General features: G+C 46.7%; 1 protein-coding gene across 1 annotated transcript; it reads right to left on the reverse strand.

Moving 5' to 3' along the window:
* Positions 1-963: 963 nt before the first annotated feature.
* Positions 964-4,648, reverse strand: LOC138102754 (uncharacterized). Its single transcript, XM_069000500.1, has one exon. The coding sequence runs from the start codon at positions 3,210-3,212 to the stop codon at positions 1,101-1,103; it is 2,112 nt and encodes a 703-aa protein (XP_068856601.1). The 5' UTR covers positions 3,213-4,648; the 3' UTR covers positions 964-1,100.
* Between the last annotated feature and the right edge of the window lie 17,649 nt (positions 4,649-22,297).

The following is a 22,297-nucleotide window of genomic DNA, read 5'->3' on the forward strand; positions in this document are numbered from 1 at the left end:
TCGGAGCGCCCCAGCCCCGCAAGCCACCTGGTGCCGGCGCCGCAGCGTCCGCATGGATGGCTGCAGCCTCTTCCGTGCCTGCCGCTGCTCCAGCCCCGTCTCCCGGCATTGCCGCTCCGGCAGCGCCGTTCCTGCCCGCCGCACCAGCAGCCACTCCAGCCCAGCCAACAAGCTCCCAGCGGCAGCACGAGGCGGTCCAGCCGCCGACTGGCCCACCGTTCGCCATGGCCCCACCACAACATACTCCCGCCGCCTCCACGCCGGCCCTCCTGCCTCCCGCCGCCCCGGGATCATCTCCTGCTGACGGGGCAGCCCTGCCCCCGCCGCCCCCCTCCGTGGCCTCAGGCCTGGCTGTGCCGTCTTCACCGCAGCCTCCCGCTTCTCAGCTGCTGAATAGAGACGTCCCACCACCACTGGCATCCATGACCGTCCATGACCTTCCTCGACCGCGGCCGCAGCCCCAGCCCCTGGTTTCGCAGCCCTGCCACTGAAAGGCAGGAAAGGACTCCACTACTAGAAAAAGTAGTAAAGTAGGTATGTTTTATTCCAGCGCTGGGACGCATGGGGGATAGCTCCTCCAAAATCATGCGTGTCTACAGCTGTTTTCAGCTCGGTATTTATCGGGTTACAAGTTCCATATTCATTAAGTTTCCTAACAAACTCATACATATTCATCACCTAGCCCTGCCCAGCCTCGCTTCGTATTATAATGAACTCAAAAGTCATTTACATCCGCATTGCGCTTGCGCAGTGTTGTCTGGTGGTTGTGGTAGGGGTCTCTCGGGGGTCTTGTGACGAAGTCAGGGGAGTCTTCCTCGTCTGAACTTTTCACCTTTCTCTCCTGCGCATGCTCTTTTATACCTTTGGCCTGGGTTTAAGCTTTGGGACTGGTTTGAGCTAGTTTTGGGATGAAGCAGGATGCCTGTCTGAGACTCCCCCTGGTTTTATCAGCAGTCTCTTCTTCTTCCTGCTCTGGTATGCTGACCAAGCTAGATGCATTGTTCCTAACAAACGAATTCTTTTGCTCCCCATCCCCCTGATTCAGTCCCCCCTTTTCTAAAGAGTTAGTAAATTCTTTTACTAATACTTAAATTCTTCTCCTAATGAATTTTTTGGTAGGCATCTCTTAATGTTTTCCCGTGTGCGTTTGACAAAGTAGTTAGAACTGATAGTCTTTTTAGTACTCTATAGTTCCAAATAAGTAACGCGATAGACAGCGCAAGACAGGTGCTAACCAAGGTTAATAAGACAATTATGGGGTGACATAACGTATTTAGGATACCAGTTGCGGTAGGTGACCACCCGAAAAGTGAGTCCCACCAGTTATGACTTGCGTCTTGTCTCACTCTTTGCAAAATTCTGCTGATTTCTTGTGTGTCATAATGGACAGTGACTAAGGTCTTTTCCCCGTTTCTTTGGATTTCTTTCAAAATCTCCATGAGGTCCTGATGTTTTACTAATTGCTTTACTAATGTTAGGTTCATCCCAATAGGTGTGGGTAGCAATTTATGGTAAACGGTATAGTTAGACCTTATTAATTGATGAGATACGACTGGTGCTAAATACGAAAAGTCACACCCAACAATCTTGGCAAAATTACAAATACAAAAATTAGAGTGATTCCTGGCAGTTACATTTATAACATTGTCATCTATCATCATTGAAGTGCAGGTAGTTCTTAAGCACACACAGCCTTGCCCAACATATACGAGTACAGTTTTCGGTGAAGTGTCTGGGTGGATCTCAAAGTGACATATGCCTTGTTCTGTATCAAGACATATGTCTCTGGCATCAAGTGTATTACTTTCACAGATAAATCCTTGTTGTTCCCGTGTAATACAAGATTCTAAATTCACTGTTTGCCATTTTTCTCTTACCATCCGAGCCCATACTCTATGTTCAGAGGGGTAGAAAACTGTCCCTTTATGGTTTAATCCCAATGCGACAATAGGATGAATTACATAAACTGTGGCATTCCGTATCGTAAGCACAAAGGCAGTAGCTATGTTAGTCATTGGGTCATAGGTGAAATTTACCAAGGTCCACCAGGATTGGAGCTTTCTTTCTAATTTAGTAGCATTGTTCCAAACAGCCTCTCGGATCTCAATAGGAAATACACCTTCATTACCCTCTCTTATGATTAAGGAAGCTGTGGACTGCATCCATAATTGAGCTTGTATGCAGCTAAGGGCTAATGAGACATTGTCCTGAGCTGTGCCAAGTGTGTTTAATATCAGTTCGTGATCCAGGTTGCTGGTTTTTGCAAGGTCTGGGAGTATTTTTGAGACTTGCCACTGGCTGTTTCCTAATGCTAATAGGGAAGATTGTAGGGGCTGTTTTAATTTGGTCACGTCACTGGTTGCCGTGGCCAGTTTATTCATCAGTATCTCTGAATCAATTCCATTTATAACTCCCAGCCCTGTTCCTAGCATGCCACTCAGGTCTCTCCGCATTCTGCCCTTGAGGGGGGTTTGCTTCTGCAGCCAGGCTGTCCACCCTTCAAGGGATGTTTGAATTAAAGGGGAGCAGGCTGGTTGGATTTCAGAAATGTTAATTTGCATTAGTAGTTCTACACGCTTAAGAGACCATTCTGGGTTAAACAGCAGTAATTGTTGGCCTGTGTTCCTTACTACATAAGGGCCAATCTCATAAACCTTTGGCTCAGATTTAAGTGGTGTGACCTGGGTTCGGATCTGATTGCCAGAGTAGGTCATAGTGGGCCTAGCCATGGCATTTATCTGGAATTTGAATGAGAGTCCATTACTGCCTTGGCCCCAAAGACAAACCACTTCCACAGTCTGTACTAATGTAAAATTATACCAACAGTCTGCTTCACTTGCGTAACTACAGATTTCACGGTGTTTGTCTGTAGAAGTAGTTGAGACACTGATTTGGGTTGCTTTTCTGTGAGTAGTCCCTTTAATCATTCGGCATCCAATCTTGATTTTTTCTCCTACAGTCCCCTGGAGCTGCCAAGTTCTTTGTTTTTCCCACTCTTGCTTTGTATACACTTGGTTTCCGTGTATGACTACAGTCAACAGGTTTAAATTTTTTAAATCAGAATATTTCCCCATGAGTCCAGTAACCCGCATAAAGGCTTGAGACCATATGTCTTCTCCCCTAGGAATAATTTCCTGGCTGATGGTTACAATTATAACTGTGAGAAAAACAATTTTCCGGGTTATACTTGCGTGCCACCCTAACATTTTCATTTTGTTCGAGTAAACTTCAATTTCAGTTCATCCCCAGGGGTCACTTTCCAAGGGGTCTCTGGAGCCTTCTTTACTCGGGTATGGTGAATCCAGGCACTCTGTTCTCTGATCTTAATCGCGGTGTAAGTCGTGAGGAGCACCTGGAATGGTCCTTCCCACTGTGGTTCCAGAGTCTTTTCTGTAAGAGACTTAACATATACATAATCTCCAGGCTGAATGCCATGTACAGGACCGTCTAGGCCTCGACTTCGAGTTCCAGCCACATGTTTTCCAATTTCTCTAAGCTGTTTATCTAAAGCAATCATGTAGGTGGTTAGCGTTTCTTCCCCTGTTTGGGTAGATATTCCTTTCTGTACCCCATATGGTCTCCCATAAAGTATTTCAAAGGGACTTAGCTTCTCCTTAATCCTGGGCTTGGTCCGAATTCGTAACAATGCAAGTGGGAGAGATTGGGGCCAGGGTAGGTTAGCTTCTTGCCCTAATCTCACAATTTGCTGCTTAATCATATGGTTCATTTTCTCTACTTGGCCACTCGACTGGGGATGATATGGAGTGTGGAGTTCCCAGTCTATGCCTAAATGTCGGCTAGTTTGTTGTACCACCCTTGAAATAAAATGTGGTCCCCTATCTGATGACATTGTGGCTGGAACTCCGAAGCGCGGTATTATTTCTTGTAGTAACACCTTGGTTACTTCTCGAGCCTTAGCGGTCCTAGTAGGAAAAGCTTCTGGCCATCCTGAAAAAGTATCTGTTAGCACTAACAAATATCGATACCCCCCTTTTCTTGGAAGTTCTGTGAAATCAATCTGCCACTGCTGTCCTGGCCCATGGCCTCTCCCAATTTGGCCTAATTTTGGTTTAGGGGTATTTTTGGGATTAGTCTGGAGGCAAAGGTTGCACTGTCGAGTTACTTGCATAACAGTTTCGTATAAGTTTCTGGCGATAATTTTCTCAATTAAGTAATTATATAAGGCATTTGTTCCCCAGTGTGTTTTCTGGTGTTCCTCTCTAACTACGGCCCATAGCAAATGAGAGGGAACAACTACTTTTTCCCCTGCAGTGATAGCCCATCCCTCTTGGTTAAATGTTCCCTTTTCATCTTTAATCAATTTCTTGTCTTTTTTATTATATGTTGGCTTACCCTCTAGGGAAAGTTGTCCATCTGGGATCAAGGCCCCAGTTGTTGTTACTTCACCTTTTGCTGCTTCTTTTGCCTCTCTGTCCGCCAGTTCATTTCCTTCTTCCAATTCTGAGCTCACCTTTTGATGTGCCCTTATGTGCATGATTGCTACTTTCTCAGGTAGCTGGACTGCTTCCAACAGCCGCATTATTTCTTCTGCATGTTTGATGTTCTTTCCATGCGAATTTAACAGTCCTCTTTCTTTCCAAATGGCCCCGTGTGCGTGTACAACTCCAAACGCATACCTTGAGTCTGTATAGATGTTTATCTTCTTTCCTTTTGCCATCTCTAAGGCACGAGTTAGGGCGATTATTTCAGCCTTTTGTGCAGAGGTGTTTGTTGGCAGGGGTCCGGATTCTATCACCTCCTGGCAGGTGGTAACTGCATACCCAGCATGTCGCTTTCCACTGATGATGTAGCTGCTCCCATCAGTAAACCAGGTCTCTGCGTTGTCTAAAGGGGTATCCTTCAGATCCGGGTGGCTGGAGTAGGTGGCTTCGATGGTCTCCAGGCAATCATGGCGTACTGGTTCTCCTTGATTTCCACTGAGAAAGGAAGCTGGATTGACAATGTTAGTTACCACTATTTCTACATCATCTTGTTCCACCATGATGGCTTGATATTTCAGGAACCTTTGTGGGGAGAGCCAGTGCCCACCTTTCACTTCCAGCACCGCAGACACCGTGTGGGATACCAGTACAGTCATTCTCTGACCCAAGGTGAACTTGCGTGCTTCTTGGATGTTTAGCACGACTGCTGCAACAGCTCTGAGGCACCCAGGCCATCCTTTGGCTGCTGCATCTAGCTGCTTAGAGAAATAAGCAACTGCCCGTCGGTATGGGCCCAGGTCCTGTGCTAGTATTCCCAGGGCGATCCCTTGCTTCTCATGGGAAAATAGAAAGAATGGCTTACTCACGTCTGGGAGTCCTAGAGCTGGAGCTGACATGAGGGCATTCTTTAGCTGGCTGAAGGCCCGCGTGGCCTCCTTTGTCCACTGGAGATCTCTGCTTTCCTTTGTAATGAGTTCATATAATGGTTTCACGAGCAGCCCGTAATTGTAAATCCACAATCTGCACCACCCCGTCATCCCCAGAAAAGTCCGTAACTCTTTCGCTGTCTGGGGCTTTGGGGTTTGGCATATCGCTTCTTTGCGATCTTGCCCCAAAGTTCGTTGCCCAGCACTGACTTCATAGCCCAGATAGATCACTTTCCGTTTCACCACCTGAGCCTTTTTCTTGGATACCCTGTACCCTTGGAGTCCCAAGAAGTTTAAGAGGCTTACCGTCCAGGCTGTGCAAGCTTCCTCTGTTCGGGTAGCTATTAGGAGATCATCCACGTACTGCAATAGCTTCCCTTCTCCTGGTGGGGCTTCCCAGGACTCTATGTCTTTTGCGAGCTGTTCTCCAAACAAGGTGGGACTGTTCTTAAATCCCTGAGGCAACACCGTCCATGTGAGCTGGGTTTTGCGCCCACTCTTAGGGCTTTCCCATTCGAATGCAAAAATTTTCTGGCTGGCTTCATGGAGAGGGAGGCAAAAGAAGGCATCCTTTAGATCTAAAACAGTAAACCAGGTTAGTTCTGGTGTTAAGCATGTTAACAGAGTGTAAGGGTTTGCCACCACAGGATAGAGATCCTCAGTTATCTTATTAACAGCCCGTAAATCCTGGACCACCCGGTAAGATCCATCGGGTTTACGGACAGGCAGGATAGGAGTATTAAAATCAGATTGGCACTCTTTTAACAATCCCAACTGTAAGAATTTTTCAATTATTGGGCCAATTCCTTCTCTGTCTTCCCTTTTAAGGGGATACTGTTTAATTCTAACTGGTTGTTTCCCTTCTTTGAGTTTGATCTGTATTGGGGTTGCATTTTTGGCTCTCCCAGGTACATCTGTGGCCCAGACTCCTGGGAACACCTGGCTTATTATCTCTTCCCTGATTTCCTCCACAGGGCCTTTGGTTGTTAATATTAGGCTCAGTATCTCTATGTACTGTTGGTCATTTACCTCCAGAATAACTTCCCCATTCCTAAAAATAATGGTTGCTTGTAATTGTTCTAATAAGTCTCTTCCCAAGAGTGCTTTTGGAGAATTGGGTAAATATAGAAACTTGTGAATACCCCATTGTTTCCCAATTTTATATTTCAATGGCTTACAAAAATAAGCTTTTTCAGATTGGCCAGTTGCTCCGTGTACCACAATATAGTCATTCTTCACAGGCATCAAAGCTTTATTTAAAACTGAATATGCTGCCCCCGTATCCACCAAAAATTCTATTTCTTTTTCCTTGTCCCCTAGCTTCATTATAACCAGTGGATCTGCTAGGGTGGAATCCCCCGGTCCTCTTCAGTCTTCTTTCACATGTGCAACCACCCTCCCCCTTCCTCGGTTTCCTCTGTTCTGGCGGTCTTCTTGTCTTCTTTCTGGGCACTCATTTTTCCAATGGCCAGACCTTCCACAAATCGCGCATTGGTCTCTACCTAGCCGGGGTGGGCCCTGTCTGGGAGGTCCTCGTCTGGGGGGTCCTTGTCTAAGTTTTCCTCTATTCCCTTCTTCTACCACTGCTACTAATCTCCTCATCCCTTGCTTGTAGCTTTCTTCTCGATTACTGAATACCCTCCAAGCTGCATCTAATAGAGTTTCTAAATTCCTCCCTTCTGGCCCCTGAAGTTTCTGTAATTTACGTCTGATATCTCCTGTGGATTGCCCTATAAACAAAGATACCAGCTGTTGTACCCCTACCTCGGTCCCAGGATCCAGCGATGTGTTACGGCGCATTGCATCCCTCAGACGATCCAGGAATTCGGATGGTGACTCGGAAGGACCCTGTCTTATTGCGTACAAAGCTGACCAGTTTAGGGTCTTGGGAATAGCCCTTTCCACCCCTTTTGCTATCCATTCTTGATAACCTTTTAATTTCTTTAATTCAGCTGTTCTATTCGGATTCCAGTGTGGTTCCTGGAGTGGGAAGTAATCTTTTACATCTAATTGTTGCGTTTTGTAATAGTCCTCTGCCAAGTCTCGAGCTGTTTTCAAAACTAACTGTCTTTCTGTCTCTGTTAGTCCACCTAATAACAATTGTATATCAGCCCAATCTGGATTATGCTGTTTAATTATAAGTTGCAAGCGCTCAGCAGTACTTGCTGGATCATTTCGGTAATTTTTGGCAATATTATACCATGCATCTAGGTCAGCGGTAGAGAAAGGTACTCTAATCAACATTGTATCCCCATCAGGTGCCACCGCCTCTCTCAGGGGTGCCATCAGTACCTGTTTCCTGGTTCGGGACGAGACAGGACTGCCCGGGGGAGAGGGGGTTGGCGCTGGTGTTCCTTCCGAGTCCGCATCCTCTTCCTGTCTCCTAAGGGGAGGCTTAAGCAAATCGGTTAATTCATCATCATTTTGTCCCTGAGCTGCTGTTTGATAGACTTTGTCTGACCTTATGCATCTCTGACCTATGCTGCACGACGAGCAGCAGCGCTTAATTCTTCTTTGGCCCTTTTTATTTTCTTTTTCCAGAGCTAACACCATAGGATCACTGGGGGGTTTGATTCCACAGTCTCTCTGCCATTCAGGGTGTTTTCGGAGAGAGAAAAATGCATCAGCATAGGAAACTTCTTCCCATTTACCTTCCCGCCTCAGAAACAGCATTAGCTGAAGCAAAGTATTATAATCTAAAGTTCCGTTAGATGGCCATTTAGCTTTATTTTCTAATTTATACAGTGGCCACCACTGGGTACAATATTTTATAAGGGTTTTTTTATTTTCTGTGCCTCCAGCTCCTACTATCTCCTTCCAATGGGCTAGAATACAGCCGAGCGGGCTTGCTCTGGGGATTTCCTTACTTTGTCTGGTTCCCATCCTATTTGAGCTTACTCAAATACTGTGCCACCCCCTTCGGGTCACCTGTATCCTATGCCTTTTGCCAAGGCTGCTTGAAATCTCCCTTTTTTTTTTTTTTTTTTTTTCTCTTTTTTTTTTTTTTTTTTTTTTTTTTTTCCTTTCTCCGACTTCCACAAGATCTACACTGAACTTACACCCACACACCAAGCAGGGAGTCCTCTCTATCACTCGAGCAGATAGGACACATGAATGGAGAGAGTTTTGTCCCCTAGCGTTATCTCGTTTCCACCCAAATCTTTCTTCACACTTTCTCACAATTCTTTCCCAATTTTCTTCCCGAACCTCCCAAACCTCAGGCACCAAATGCGACTTCCCACACACAATCTTTAAAATCTCAGGCTCAAAATACAAACTTTACACTGCATTACTATCCATGCAACTTGCTGTCCTCCCGTTGAAAAAGGTTCTGATACATCCACAAGAGCAATCTATTTCTTGTACTCTTTCAAACTTTAAATTCTCTGCTGCTGGTTGTTCTTAATCAAAAAGCCACTAATATTCCTGCAGAGGTTCTTCCAGTCAAGATTCCAAATTCAACGAACAAGCACTCTTCCAAACAAATGTCTCAATATCACACTCTCAAATATCACACGGCAACCCGCAAGCTTCCTGTTTTACAAACGAATAAGCGACCTGATACACATCTGCACGACCGAATATACATCTGCACGACCGAATATACATCCACACCCATAAAAGCAATCCGACAACAACCAATGTCTGCACAAACATATAAACAACATTCAAACCAGCTACTAGTAGCAAAATGTTCGTAACACTCGCTTGTAATAGTTTCAGGGTCCCGCTTGTATTTTTCCAACACAGTAACAAGTTCCACCGGGACCCCCCCTTGGAATCACCCAATCCGCCCCCAGGATTGCTAGCGGCCGCTCTATCGGTCGGCGATTCCCCCTTGCCGGCCCCACCTTTTCCCTCACAGGGACTACGCTGCGCGTGGGACGTCTCCTCACGGCTTACCAGCAGCCCTGGCCACGCGTACGACTTACAGGCACCTTAAATGCAAAACATACCGTTTGTCCGCAGCTTTAGCAGGTCGTTGTCTGTCCGCTGCAGTGAGCGAGCTGAGGGGAGGAGATCCTCCAGGAAAGCCCTGGGGCGCGCCTAGGATGTCCGCTCCTCAGCCGATCCTGCAGCCGGGCAGAGTCTCTCCTGGCTGGCTCGCCAAATGAAAGGCAGGAAAGGACTCCACTACTAGAAAAAGTAGTAAAGTAGGTATGTTTTATTCCAGCGCTGGGACGCATGGGGGATAGCTCCTCCAAAATCATGCGTGTCTACAGCTGTTTTCAGCTCGGTATTTATCGGGTTACAAGTTCCATATTCATTAAGTTTCCTAACAAACTCATACATATTCATCACCTAGCCCCGCCCAGCCTCGCTTCGTATTATAATGAACTCAAAAGTCATTTACATCTGCATTGCGCTTGCGCAGTGTTGTCTGGTGGTTGTGGTAGGGGTCTCTCGGGGGTCTTGTGACGAAGTCAGGGGAGTCTTCCTCGTCTGAACTTTTCACCTTTCTCTCCTGCGCATGCTCTTTTATACCTTTGGCCTGGGTTTAAGCTTTGGGACTGGTTTGAGCTAGTTTTGGGATGAAGCAGGATGCCTGTCTGAGACTCCCCCTGGTTTTATCAGCAGTCTCTTATCTTCTTCTTCCTGCTCTGGTATGCTGACCAAGCTAGATGCATTGTTCCTAACAAACGAATTCTTTTGCTCCCCATCCCCCTGATTCACCACCTCCCGCTCTCCCCAAACCTCCCACCACACAGACAGCCGCCATCACAACCCACTACGTTGACCTGATGATGCAACCCACGCATGCGCAATTGCTGCAACCCCCGGACCAGCGCTATCACTTGGCTCACACCCCTCCAACCCCAGCACTGCTCCTGGGACTAGCCGTACACAGCAGTTATCTTCCCGCAGCCCCGCCGCCACCCCCCACGACTTTCACTTCGCCTTTAATACTGCCACCCGCACTCCCTGCGCTGCCTCCATCGCCGCCGAATTTATACACAGCACCACAGCAGCCGTATTCCGCATCGCCTTGCCCTGTCCCTCTGCCGCCTGCCTCCGGCGCCACATGCCGGAGCCAACCCAAGCAGCACCGAATCATGGCCGCATCCCCTCGAACACCCAGCCGCGCTATCGCCCTCCGCGCTCCTGGCACCGAATGGGACTACTTTGTATCACCAATCGTCCGCACAGCCACAGCCAGGCACACAAACCGTGCAACGAGGAGAGGGAGGGTGGAATAGGACACCTGCTTTAATAAATACAGGACAGACTGAGAACTATTTTGCCCCTGCAAATGCCAACCCCTTAATCCCAACACAAAACAATTCCGAAAAAGAACTAAGTCTGTTCCCAAACAGCTCCGGAGTCCCCCCAGTGTTTGGGACAGATTTCTCAACCCAAAATTAGACACTAAACCCTGAAAATTCGCCCGCATTAATCCCAAAAGTAGAAAACTCCCAAAAATGTTTTAATAATTTTCAATTAACAGACTGGCATGAAGTCAGACGCCAGATTTGCAAAGAGGAAAATCTAAATCCTTTAGCTATGCCTGTACTATTCAGCCAGCAAGCTGGTGGTCCTAGAACATGGCAAGCTATCCCACACCATGAGATTAAAGAGCTGCGGAAAGCAATAAAGGACAGTGATATCTGCTCCCCATATTTTAAGCAACTGCTGAAAAGTACCCTGGAAGGACATACACTTACACCAAATGACTGTAAAAATCTTGCTAGTATAATTCCCACAGACTCACAATATATGCTATGGGAACTCAAATGGAAGAGACTGCTTGCAGGGGTACTAGCCACTTATAAACAAAGTACTGATAATGGTCCTTCATATGTTTCACAAGAATTAACTGCATTCTTAAATGACTGGGGTGTCTGCTATACATTTGGCATTCCCTACTCCCCCACGAGTCAAGGAATAATAGAAAGAACACATCAAACTCTAAAACGCATTTTAGATCAACAGAAAGGGGGAGAAGCCCAGGATACACCTCAAAGGAGGTTGAACAAGGCTTTGTATGTTTACAATTTTTTGAATAGCTCTGCAGAAGAGCCTGATCCACCCATTTACAGACATTTCTTAAACAACAATAAAGCAAAACTAAAAAAGCACCGCCCAGTTTTGATTAAAAATCTAGAATCAGGAAAAATAGAAGGACCATACAATCTTATAGCGTGGGGGAAGGGGTTTGCGTGTGTTTCCCCAGGTGGAGAGCTCAAGTGGGTTCCAGCAAAAAACGTGAAGCCATATGTACCGGTTTGGCCAAATTTAGAAATATGGCCAGTAGGTGGTTTTGAGGTTCTTTCCCCTGCATCTTTTGAGGTTCCTTCCCCTGCATTATCCTCATCTTTCACAGGGCGATCAGTTTTGGTTATGTGCTTTTTCCTTGTAACAGGAGCCACTGTCAGTGGCTTAGACTCTCCATCTGGTTTGGGCTTGCTGTCTGGTTTATCTGCAGCCTGAGTGACTGGGGTATCTGCAGGCTTTGCTGATTGATCTTCCTGCCTCTCTACCCTTACCGGCTGCAGTGTGCGATAGGCATATGCCAAGACCCAACATATTGCAAGGAGCTTGTTCGCATTAGAATTGTCATTGTATTTCTCTTTCAGATATTTCGCCACCTCAGCTGGTTTCTGAACTTGTTCAGGGGAAAAATTGCAAACCATTGGGTCAGAGAATTTCTTCAGGATTTGGCCTATATCCTCCCATTCCCCACACCACTCAGGATGCTCCACCTCTGGGTCAGGTGTCTCGGCAGTCACCCGGGAAATCTGAGCTCTTATTCTAGACAAGCTGCAAACCACATAGAGGAAGATTACCAGATTAAATACCAGGAGGGTGGTCTCTTTAACATCCAGGGGAAACTGAACACTCTCAAAAGAAAACCTATCAAATTTAAAGGGAAGGGAAACCCCGACTCCTCCTCCTCTAACAATCTGGGTGCAATTACTAATAAATTCCCAAACCAGGCTACTGAAGCTAGGACTGGGGTTAGGAGGGAGAAACCACTTATCATACACACTTTGAACAGCTGCCTGTACCTCTGTCAACTTCTTATAAATCATTATCACCCAGCACAGCAAAATAGAAATCCGAATTCGTGTCCCTGCTCTGCAAAAATTCCTTATCAAGGATAAGATCAGACCAAGTTGTGGATAGGCAAATAAGCCTAGGGACCAGAAAGGCACTAGTACCTTAAACAAGCCTAAGGACCAGAAATACATGAATATATCAAGCCAGAGAAATGTTATGAACTCAACCAACATGATGACTATTTTACTCCAGCACAGAATAAGTAAATTCAAACCAAAATATAATTAGCACAGGTTTTTCACTTTCCTTCGAGCCCTACGTTGGGCGCCACTAAATTTGTACCGGTTTGGCCAAATTTAGAAATATATACTCGGAGAGAAGGCACAACCACCCCTCCCCCACCAGGTTCGGGAAAAAAAATAAATTTTCCTCGAAGGAAAGTGAAGAAGATAAAACTATTTATTTAACAAACACACGGGAAAGGAAAATGAGGTGAAATGGTAAAATCTTTCGCTGTGGAGGAAAAACCTGGGAAAGCGTTAAGAGTCCTCCCTTTGGTCTCCTCGGCTCTGGGGCTTGGCCCAGGGCCAGGCCCTCTGTGCCCGATGAAAAGTCCTCCCGATGTGCTCTGAGGTTGAAAGCAGTCCAGTAGCAAAGGGAGAAAATCCAGAATTCTAGAGAAGGAAAAAGCAAGGTCCAACTCTCAGTCTCTCTCCGGAGAACCAGAAACTGAAAACAACTGGCCAAAAGCTGACTGGAACACAGCAAGCCGGGTGCTTCCTTGGTCCCCTGCCACGGCTGGGGAAAAAAACCCCTGCTATCTTTATGTGACCTTGAACAAGCTGCAAACTGCTTTGAGAAAGTTTTGCTCAGTTTTTTTCTTCTCCCTCTCAGGCTCAGTTTAGAGGCATAGAAAGGCACAAAAATTAATTTCTGGGCATAGGCAGCGATATGGAATACACATCATAAGGTCACCCCAAGACACCATACCACGCATCAAAGCCTGCCGACGCCTCCACACCAGCCAGTGACCCTGCAAGTGGAAGCCAGGAAGCAAGTACCCAGACCTGAACTGCGCAGAATCACCAGAAGAAAGTGATCTGCCAAAAACAGCTCAAGAAAAGAATGGAGTTTTCTCATTTGTGCACGTGCATGTTGGTTTTATTCTTTTAGTTTTTGTAGTGAAGCTTTACCTGTAAATCAACCAAAGACAAATGTCTGGGTTGCTTTAGCCAAATCTGCAGGCTCCGATACCATCTGTCTATCTGACACAAGCCCTGACAAACCTTTTTCAACCTGTTTAGTTGGAATACCTTTTCCAGAAGGTTTTGATAATGTTACTTTTGATAAGTATTGGCCATCTGACGATCATCATGTATCTCCAACTCCCAGCCATAGACACCAAACTTATATTGATAATTCTAAAATTGATAAATCTGACCTTCAAGAGCTAGAAATCCTAGGCTCGTTAACTATGGATACCGCTTGTAAGAGACGGTCTGAAGATCCCTCACCTGCATCACGATCATCGCCGAGGATAGAGACTGAGCACAGGAGTCCTGGCCTGGCTGAGGTGGGATGTCTGCCAAGTGTTGCCTACAGGTGTGCCCACTGGGAACTGGTACGCATTCCTGAGGAAAATTAGTGCAGGTAACAATGGACTGCGCTGTTCTTGCTGCCCAGGCGGGAAGGACTGCGCTGAAGCGGAAAGGAACGACCTGTCCTGTACACCTGTCCTGCACACCTGTCTTGTGCGTCTGTCCTGTACCTGTTTCCCAAAACAACGGACCCCATAACAACAGCTGTAGATTTCCCCACCTCTTGGCCAGTTGCCCCTCGCTTCTGAAAAGGACTATAAAGGGACTTTCTGAAATAACCAAGTCCGAGATCTCCCCACGGAAAGAAGACGAATCTATTGGCAGAAGACCACGAGGACTTCGTCTCATCCGTTGGTAGCTATTGCCCCCCTCTTTTTCTTCCTCTCTACTTTGTGTTTCTTTCTCTCTCTCTCTCTTTCTCTCTTCTATTGCATTACTGTGTTGAGGGCACTTAATAAAGGTGCACTGTTTTGATTAAAACTGAAATCTCTTGTGTCCCTTTACACTCTGAGATCGATAAACGAACCATCACAACCCCCGCTTGCATTAGAGGATCGTGACACTGCTATTTCTTTCACTTTCTAGGAGAAAACGGTCCTCATTTAAACTTTACCCCATATCACCCAGCTTATAGCAATGTAACTTCTTGGTGTAATCAAGCTAAGCCTCTTATATATGACGAACCTCATGCAGATCGTTTTAACAAACTTCCTATTCAATTCCCTAGAGGAATTTGGCTCATCTGTGGAGACAGGGCCTGGCAAGGTATACCTTCAAAAATAGATGGTGGCCCTTGTGCTCTGGGACAGCTTACAATTATTGCTCCCAGTGTCAAAGAGGTAATCAAAAAGAAAAGCAGGAGGATTAGATCTTCCTGGGGACATCAGTATGAGGGCGACTGTGATAGTGACTTTCACCCTTGGAACTCTGAAAAATCAATTGTTGCAAGCATTTTTCTACCTCAGTTAAGTTCCTCAATTGCATTAAAACAGTTAAACAAGTTGGGATGTTGGCTCAGCAAGGAGGTAAATGCCACCTCTACAATGATCAGTGATTTGTTAACCGATGAAGAGGCAGTCAGACATGCCACTTTACAAAATAGAGCTGCCGTTGATTATCTTTTATTAGCACACGGGCATGGCTGTGAAGATTTTGAAGGATTATGCTGTACGAACTTATCCGATCATTCTGTTTCCATTCACAAACAGCTACAAAACCTAAGGGACCTAGCTAACCAAGTTACAACAGATGACCCGTCTTGGCTAGACAGTTTGTTTGATGGTTGGAGCTTTGCACCTTGGCTAAGGGAGCTCTGTAAAATAGGCTTGATTATTCTAGTATGTAGAGAGCTTATCTGAGGAATGGCTGCGCAGCAGAGGACATGATAAGATAGAGCCTTGCAGGATGTAGGAGTTAGCCTGTCGTGGGAAAAGGGGTTTCTTATCAACAAGGTGTCCAACAGGACACAAGCCAGAGCAGACTGGAATGAAGAAACCATCGCCGCGGGGTGTGTTGTTCCCACGAGAGAAGATGACCAATCATGAGCTCAGGTTTTGCAATATGTATGAGCTGTTTAAGTGTTGTATAAATAAGAGATGAAAAGACAATAAAATCGAGGCTTGCCGATCATGAAATCATGAGCTCGTCTCCTGCGCCTTTCCCGACATCTGACGCCCGAACAGAAGGCACGTCATGTACCCCCCCCTACCCCCACTTCCACAAGGAAAGGTGCGTTGGGTTCAGGTCCTGCAGCTAGAGGGACGGCAATAAGAGCGGAGGACAGCTGTGTTCCCGTCTCCGTGCCCGAACGACCACACCGGTGGGTTCGCTGATACGTGCTGCCGAAGCCTGGAGGGCTAGCAACGGTACCGTCATAAGTATGAATAGGCAAGCAGCACAGGATTTATTTAAAGCTTTTCTTCTTATGCTTTACTTTAAAGCTTTTAACTTAGAAAAAGACCTCCCTTCCCTACTAACTCACTCGCGTTCCTATGGCTTCTTTCCCTACCCCCACAGCATTCACGAATTAGTAGAATGGCGGAGGTACGGGGATGAACTTTTTAGCCTTGTTTTAGACGATGATAAGTCAGCCAAGAAAATAAGCAAACTTTGGAAAGCAGTTCATAATGAGCTACTGTTAGTGCAGGCAGAGAAGCAAGCAGTCATAGGTTTTAAGACAGCGCATTCCCGTAACCAAGATAATGACTCCTCGGTTTTCCCTACAGCCCCCAACCCCCCTGCCTTTGCCATTATTGAGATTCCTCCAGAGCCACCCCCCACTGACAGTCAATCCCCCGCGCTGCCTACCCCCCTGCCTGCTCCCCCGCCTTCCGCTTCAATCGCCGTTTCTGCATTAACCCCCTCATGCCCGCCGCTGCCGCCCGACCCCTCTAATGCCACAGAGCCTGTCCCTGGGGCAGAATCTGACCCGGCGGAGGCTATGGCAGCAAGGAGGAGAGAGTTGTGGCAGGCGCTTGCCCGAGACGGCATGGAAAGGGGAGATTCCGAACTCCTAGCAGCGGCACAAGAAGCGATGGCTTTCCCTGTCGTTTTCACTACTAATGCGCAAGGGGGTCAGAACGCGCAGTTTGCCCATCTCGACTGGAAACTCCTGTCCCAGCTGAGAGCAACAGTCAGTAACTTTGGGGTGTCTAGTGAACCAGCTAAGCAGATGTTAGATTATCTTTTTAATGCCCACATTCTTCTGCCTGCCGATATCCTGGCTATCACGAAACTCATTTACACCCCCTCTCAGAGATGGCTTTTTGAGGCAAGGTGGAGAGAGGAAGCGGCAAGTAGCGCTAATCTCCCCAGACCCCAAGGGGACCCCTTAACAGGCCTTACTGTAGACGAGCTTATGGGACAGGGCCCGTATCTCAGAGTTGAAGCTCAAGCTGGACTAGGGCCACATAAACTTAGGGAGGCAATGGCAGTAGCTAAGAGAGCAATGGATAAAGTCAGGACATCGGGAGGGACCCCCCTATATATGAGCATCAAGCAGGGTCGTGATGAATCGTTAAGCTCCTTTGTTGATAAGGTTATGGATGCTATCTCTAGGGCAGGGACACCCGACCATATGCAAGATGCCATTTTAAGACAGTGCATTTTGCAAAATAGCAACCCTAGCACCAGATCTTTGATTACCTCTATACCTGGTGATTGGACCACTCAGGCATTACTAGATAAAGCTGCAACCTTGCCCACAGGTGCTCAAGCCTTTTTAGTCCGCGCGTTAGAAAAGCTGGGGGAGGGATTGAAGGAACAAGCAGCTAGTGCTCAGACGCAGGCAATGGCCGCCCTTGCTCCCCTCCAAGCAGCAGCCACGCGCCCCCGGTTGCCTCCAGAGGGAAACAGAATGAGATGCTATCGATGTGGTCAGTCGGGCCACCTTCGTCGGGAGTGCTCAGCATCCGGAGTTTGGTGCAACAAATGCCAATCCAACCCGCATAACTCGAATGCCTGCCATAACAAGAAGTGGGGAAACTCCCGGAGCAGCGCGTCCAGCAGCCGCGCAGGGACACAAGTAGCAGCTGCAAAACCTTGCCCTGCCTCCAGCCAGCAACAGGTGGCAGCATCGGTCTGGACTTGGCAGCCTCAGTAGACTGTGATCTCCTGACGTCTGAAATCCATAACATCCCTACAGGACTCACAGGACCCATCTGCCTCAATGGTACACCAGTAGGAGGCTTGATTCTTGGCCGATCATCTGCCACTGCCCTAGGACTATTCGTTCAACCAGGCGTGGTGGACGCTGACTCACAGGGTGATATCTTCATACTGGCTTATACTGTTCATCCACCTGTAAGGATTCCTAAAGGCCAAAGACTAGCTCAATTTGTACCTTTGCCTCAAGCCACACAAGGCATGCAACCCTTGCAGGCTCAACCAAATGCTCATACAGGCTGCGGCTCAACTGGGGAACTAACCTTGCTCACCATCGATCTTAATAGCCGTCCACGGAAGCCGTGTGCCCTAACCTATAAAGGAGAAACAATCACGTTACAGAGCCTCCTAGACACAGGGGCAGACTCCAGCATTGTCGATGTGAACACATGGCCCTCACATTGGCCTCTTCTGCCAGCAATGACAGCCATCACTGGTGTCGGAGGAATGAAACTAGCACACAAATCTCCGCTGATAACTGTAGAAATTGAGGGCAAGAAAACTACCGCAACTTTTTCTATCGCCCCTCTACCCCCCACAGTTGACTGCCTCATCGGAAGAGATGTATTGGCCCAAATGAGTTTTGTGCTTACCGATGATCGCCATTTCTGCTAAGGGCCGTTGCTTGGAATTTCCCGCTGCCACTAAGATGGACTGACAATAACCCTGTAGTGGTTAAGCAATGGCCTTTAAAACGGGAAAATCTGCTTCAAGCACACGGTCTAGTCAATGAGCAGCTTCAACAAGGACATCTTAAGCCGTCGACAAGCCCATGGAACACCCCAATTTTTGTCATCCAAAAGAAGAATGGCACGTTTCGTCTGCTACAAGACCTTCGAACTGTCAATGCTCGTATGGAGCCTATGGGAGCGCTGCAGCCAGGACTCCCTAATCCAGCAATGTTGCCACAAGATTGGCCTCTTCTTATTATCGACTTGAAAGATTGCTTTTTCACAATTCCACTACATCCAGATGATACAAAGCGATTTGCCTTTTCATTACCTGCTCTTAATCGTGGTGAACCAGACAAACGTTTTGAGTGGACCGTATTGCCGCAGGGAATGCGCAACTCTCCCACCATATGTCAATTGTATGTCGATGCAGCGTTGCAACCACTGCGACAAAAGTTACCTCAGACCATCATTTATCATTATATGGATGATATTTTGTTTGCGCAGAAAGAGCCTTTTGACCAAACAGAAATTCAGCTTATTACCTCTTCTCTTCAAGAATGGTCTTTAGTAATAGCTGCTAACAAAATTCAAATATCCTCCCCGTGGAAGTATTTAGGATGGGTCATCACCAATCAAAGAGTGAAGCCTCAAAAACTACATATCCAAGCCTCAATCAGCACTTTAAATGACGCTCAAAAACTGTTAGGTGATCTGCAGTGGTTGAAGCCAATAGTAGGAATCCCCAATGTTCTTTTAGACCAGCTCCGTCCCTTACTAAAAGGATCAGATCCATGCGCACCGGTACACCTAACACCGCAGCAGCAAGAAGCTCTACAACAAATCACCACCTGTATCACAGACGGTTTTGTTTCGCGTCTTAATCCAGACATCCCCCTCTCTCTTACTATTTGGAATTCTGAAACTCACCTCCTCGGCGCAATTACGCAGCTAAAGAAAACGGGGGAGCTGACGGTTTTAGAATGGATATCACCACAGTTGCAGCAACGAAAAACTATTACCACAAAACTTGAAAATTTGGCTAATTTAATTAAGAAAGGACGTTTGCGCATTTTGGAAGTTGGAGGACAAGAACCTGAGTGCATCAATCTCCCAATGGAAAAACCTGCCTTGGACTGGTACTTGCTAAATTCTTCATTACTCACGGAAGCCCTGTTGTCCTCAGGAGCCAAAATTCAGACCGGTCCCCTGTTTCCCAAGGCATTACAGTGGATAGGAGCATGGAACTGGATTTCAAAACCCTTGCGAGAAGATAAGCCTATCCACAATGCCATTACTGCATTCACAGACGCCGGAAGAAAGACAAGGAAAGCAGCCATCGTATGGAAACAAGACCAGCAATGGCGTCAGCATTTAATAAACGCCTCGTCAGATGATACCCTGCAAACCTTAGAATTACTTGCAGTCGTTTGGGCAGTAACCCACCTCACAGGACCCTTAAACGTAGTTTCGGACTCGCTGTATGTAGTGGGCGTCGCCTCAAGAATTGAGGATGCAGTCATTAAGGAAGTACAAAACAAAAGGCTTTATGAACTCTTTCTGCAACTAAAATGCGCCCTAAGAGAATGGTCACACCCCTATTCCATTCTCCATATTCGCAGCCACATGTGGAATGAAGGCCTGGGTGAAGGAAACGAAAGAGCAGATAAACTTGTCTCGCTTGCCCAAAACATTCTCCCGAAACAAACAATGGCGCGAGAAAGCCATGCTATTTTTCATCAGAATTCCAAAGGCTTGTCAAGGGAATTCGGTATCCCAATCGAAGAGGCAAAAGCCATAGTTAAAGCGTGTCCCGTGTGCAGTTTCCACAATAAGGGGCTAGGTTTGGGAGCAGGTGTTAACCCCAGGGGCCTAAAGGCTAACGAAATTTGGCAAATGGATGTCACTCATGTCGCCAGCTTTGGACGGCTAAAATATGTTCATGTTACTATAGACACCTATAGTCATTTTATGTGGGCAACTGCTCAAGCAGGAGAAACAGCCAAACATGTTGAACGCCACATGAATAGCTGTATTGCTATTATGGGAGTCCCTATAACAGTTAAAACAGACAATGGGCCCGCCTATTGCAGTATGCGAATAGCCAGATATATGACCCAATGGAATATTGTCCACAAAAGGGGAATTCCTCACTCCCCCACGGGTCAAGCAATTGTGGAAAGAGCACACGGTACATTAAAACAATATCTAGAAAAATATCCTGACATTCCTAATACCCAAGACAAGCTACTGAAATGCTTATTTGTTCTAAATCATCTTTGCATTTTTGGAGATAGACAGTCTCCTCCTGCCATAATCCATTTTACCCCACCTTCTAATCCGCAACCAGAAGTGTGGGTCAGATTTAAAGACCCCCAGTCAGGATTATGGCAGGATCCAGCCAAAGTTTTGTACTGGGGCAGAGGTTATGTTTGTGTTTCTACCCCGACAGGACCGCAGTGGATCCCTGCAAAATGGACTAAGCCAGCTTATACGCAGGGACAGTCCGCGACAGAGGAAGAAAAGACGACTCCAACAGGTGGTCTCACAAGTGCTACATAACACCGAAGAGGAATTCCATACTAAATTTCTAGTAGACTCTGAACGGGAAATTGAAGAGTCCCTCATTCCCCGATTATACGCGGACTTTTTGCCACATTGCCAACGCTCATGCATTGTTTGTTATAGTCGTTGCCATTTAGCTTGGGTTAGAATTCATTGCGGAGGTTGTAATTTACAGTGGTGGATCTTTCAGCGACAAGTGTCCACAGAGTTGAGGTGCCTCAATTGTGAGTCTCAGTGGAATCGAGCATCAGCTCAGGAAAATCTTGGTAAACTAACGGGAGTACCTCTAGATCAGAGTTTAGCATTACTAGAAAATATTGAAGACCTCCACCTAAGAGAATTGCGGTGGGAATTAAAGCATATTAGCTAACAAACGTTCCGCTATCCTAGAAGCCCGTCGCAAGACAGGCCTTGATGTCCCAGAGCTGTGGCAGGTTAAACCCCGTGACTGGGACAATGTGTGCCGCCGGTATACTCGCCGTATTGGGTCTTCTAAGCGTCCCAGGCACTTTGGCCCTCAAGCATAGTTACCCTCCTAAGCTATTCGATCCAAGGCAAAATGTTTGGGTATCTTTGGCCCACGAATTAAATACAACTACGTTCTGTGCCAGCTTAGCTACCCCAAGTATTCCTTTTCTTACGTGCCTAATAGGAGTCCCCCTAACAAATACAACTTGGCTCCATTTCAGGTCAGCCGCCAATGATACAGGGTTCCGATCAGGCCGAATTACTGGCAATAACATCACTGAAAGTTTCGAGCAGTATGACGTTTGGGATGACCGCCTCCCATTTGGGCCTGAGCCGCAAGAGATTGAATTGATTGATTCTTTAAAAGCCACTAGTTGCTTTTATATAGATAGCAGGAATTCACACTGCTCTGAAGGCACGCATACCAACTGCTGGAAAAATGTATCTACTCCTACTTGGTTGTCTCCCATAGGGAACAGTTTAGAATGGGAAAAATCGTGGTGCAACCACACTGGTAGGACACAGGAAAAACCTGCACCAGGCACAGTCATACCCAGAAGGCTGCCCCCTGGATATTTTCTAATTTGCGGAAATCGTGCTTGGTCCGGCATCCCTACCTTGCCCGTTGGCGGTCCGTGTACAATCGGACAGCTTAGTTTAGCCCTTCCACAGCACCACCCAAATAAAACCCATCCCACCAGATGGCGCAGAGATCTATCCCAGACCCTCCAATCAAATTGTAATGATGAATTGACCTTGTGGAACAAGTGGGAGGTAATTTTTTCATCACTATTTTTGCCTGGAGGGGCAGCAGCTCGAGCTCATCGCAATATAGAGAGATTAAGCTGCTGGGTAGTGAAGCAAGCAAATGGAACAAGTAGAGTACTGTCCGCGCTTGCAGATGATTTAAGCACAGTCCAACATGCTGTATTACAAAATAGAGCTGCTATTGATTTTCTGTTGTT

Source organism: Aphelocoma coerulescens (assembly GCF_041296385.1).
Source record: "Aphelocoma coerulescens isolate FSJ_1873_10779 chromosome W unlocalized genomic scaffold, UR_Acoe_1.0 ChrW_unloc_scaf_1, whole genome shotgun sequence".
In the NCBI taxonomy this organism is placed as follows: domain Eukaryota; kingdom Metazoa; phylum Chordata; class Aves; order Passeriformes; family Corvidae; genus Aphelocoma; species Aphelocoma coerulescens.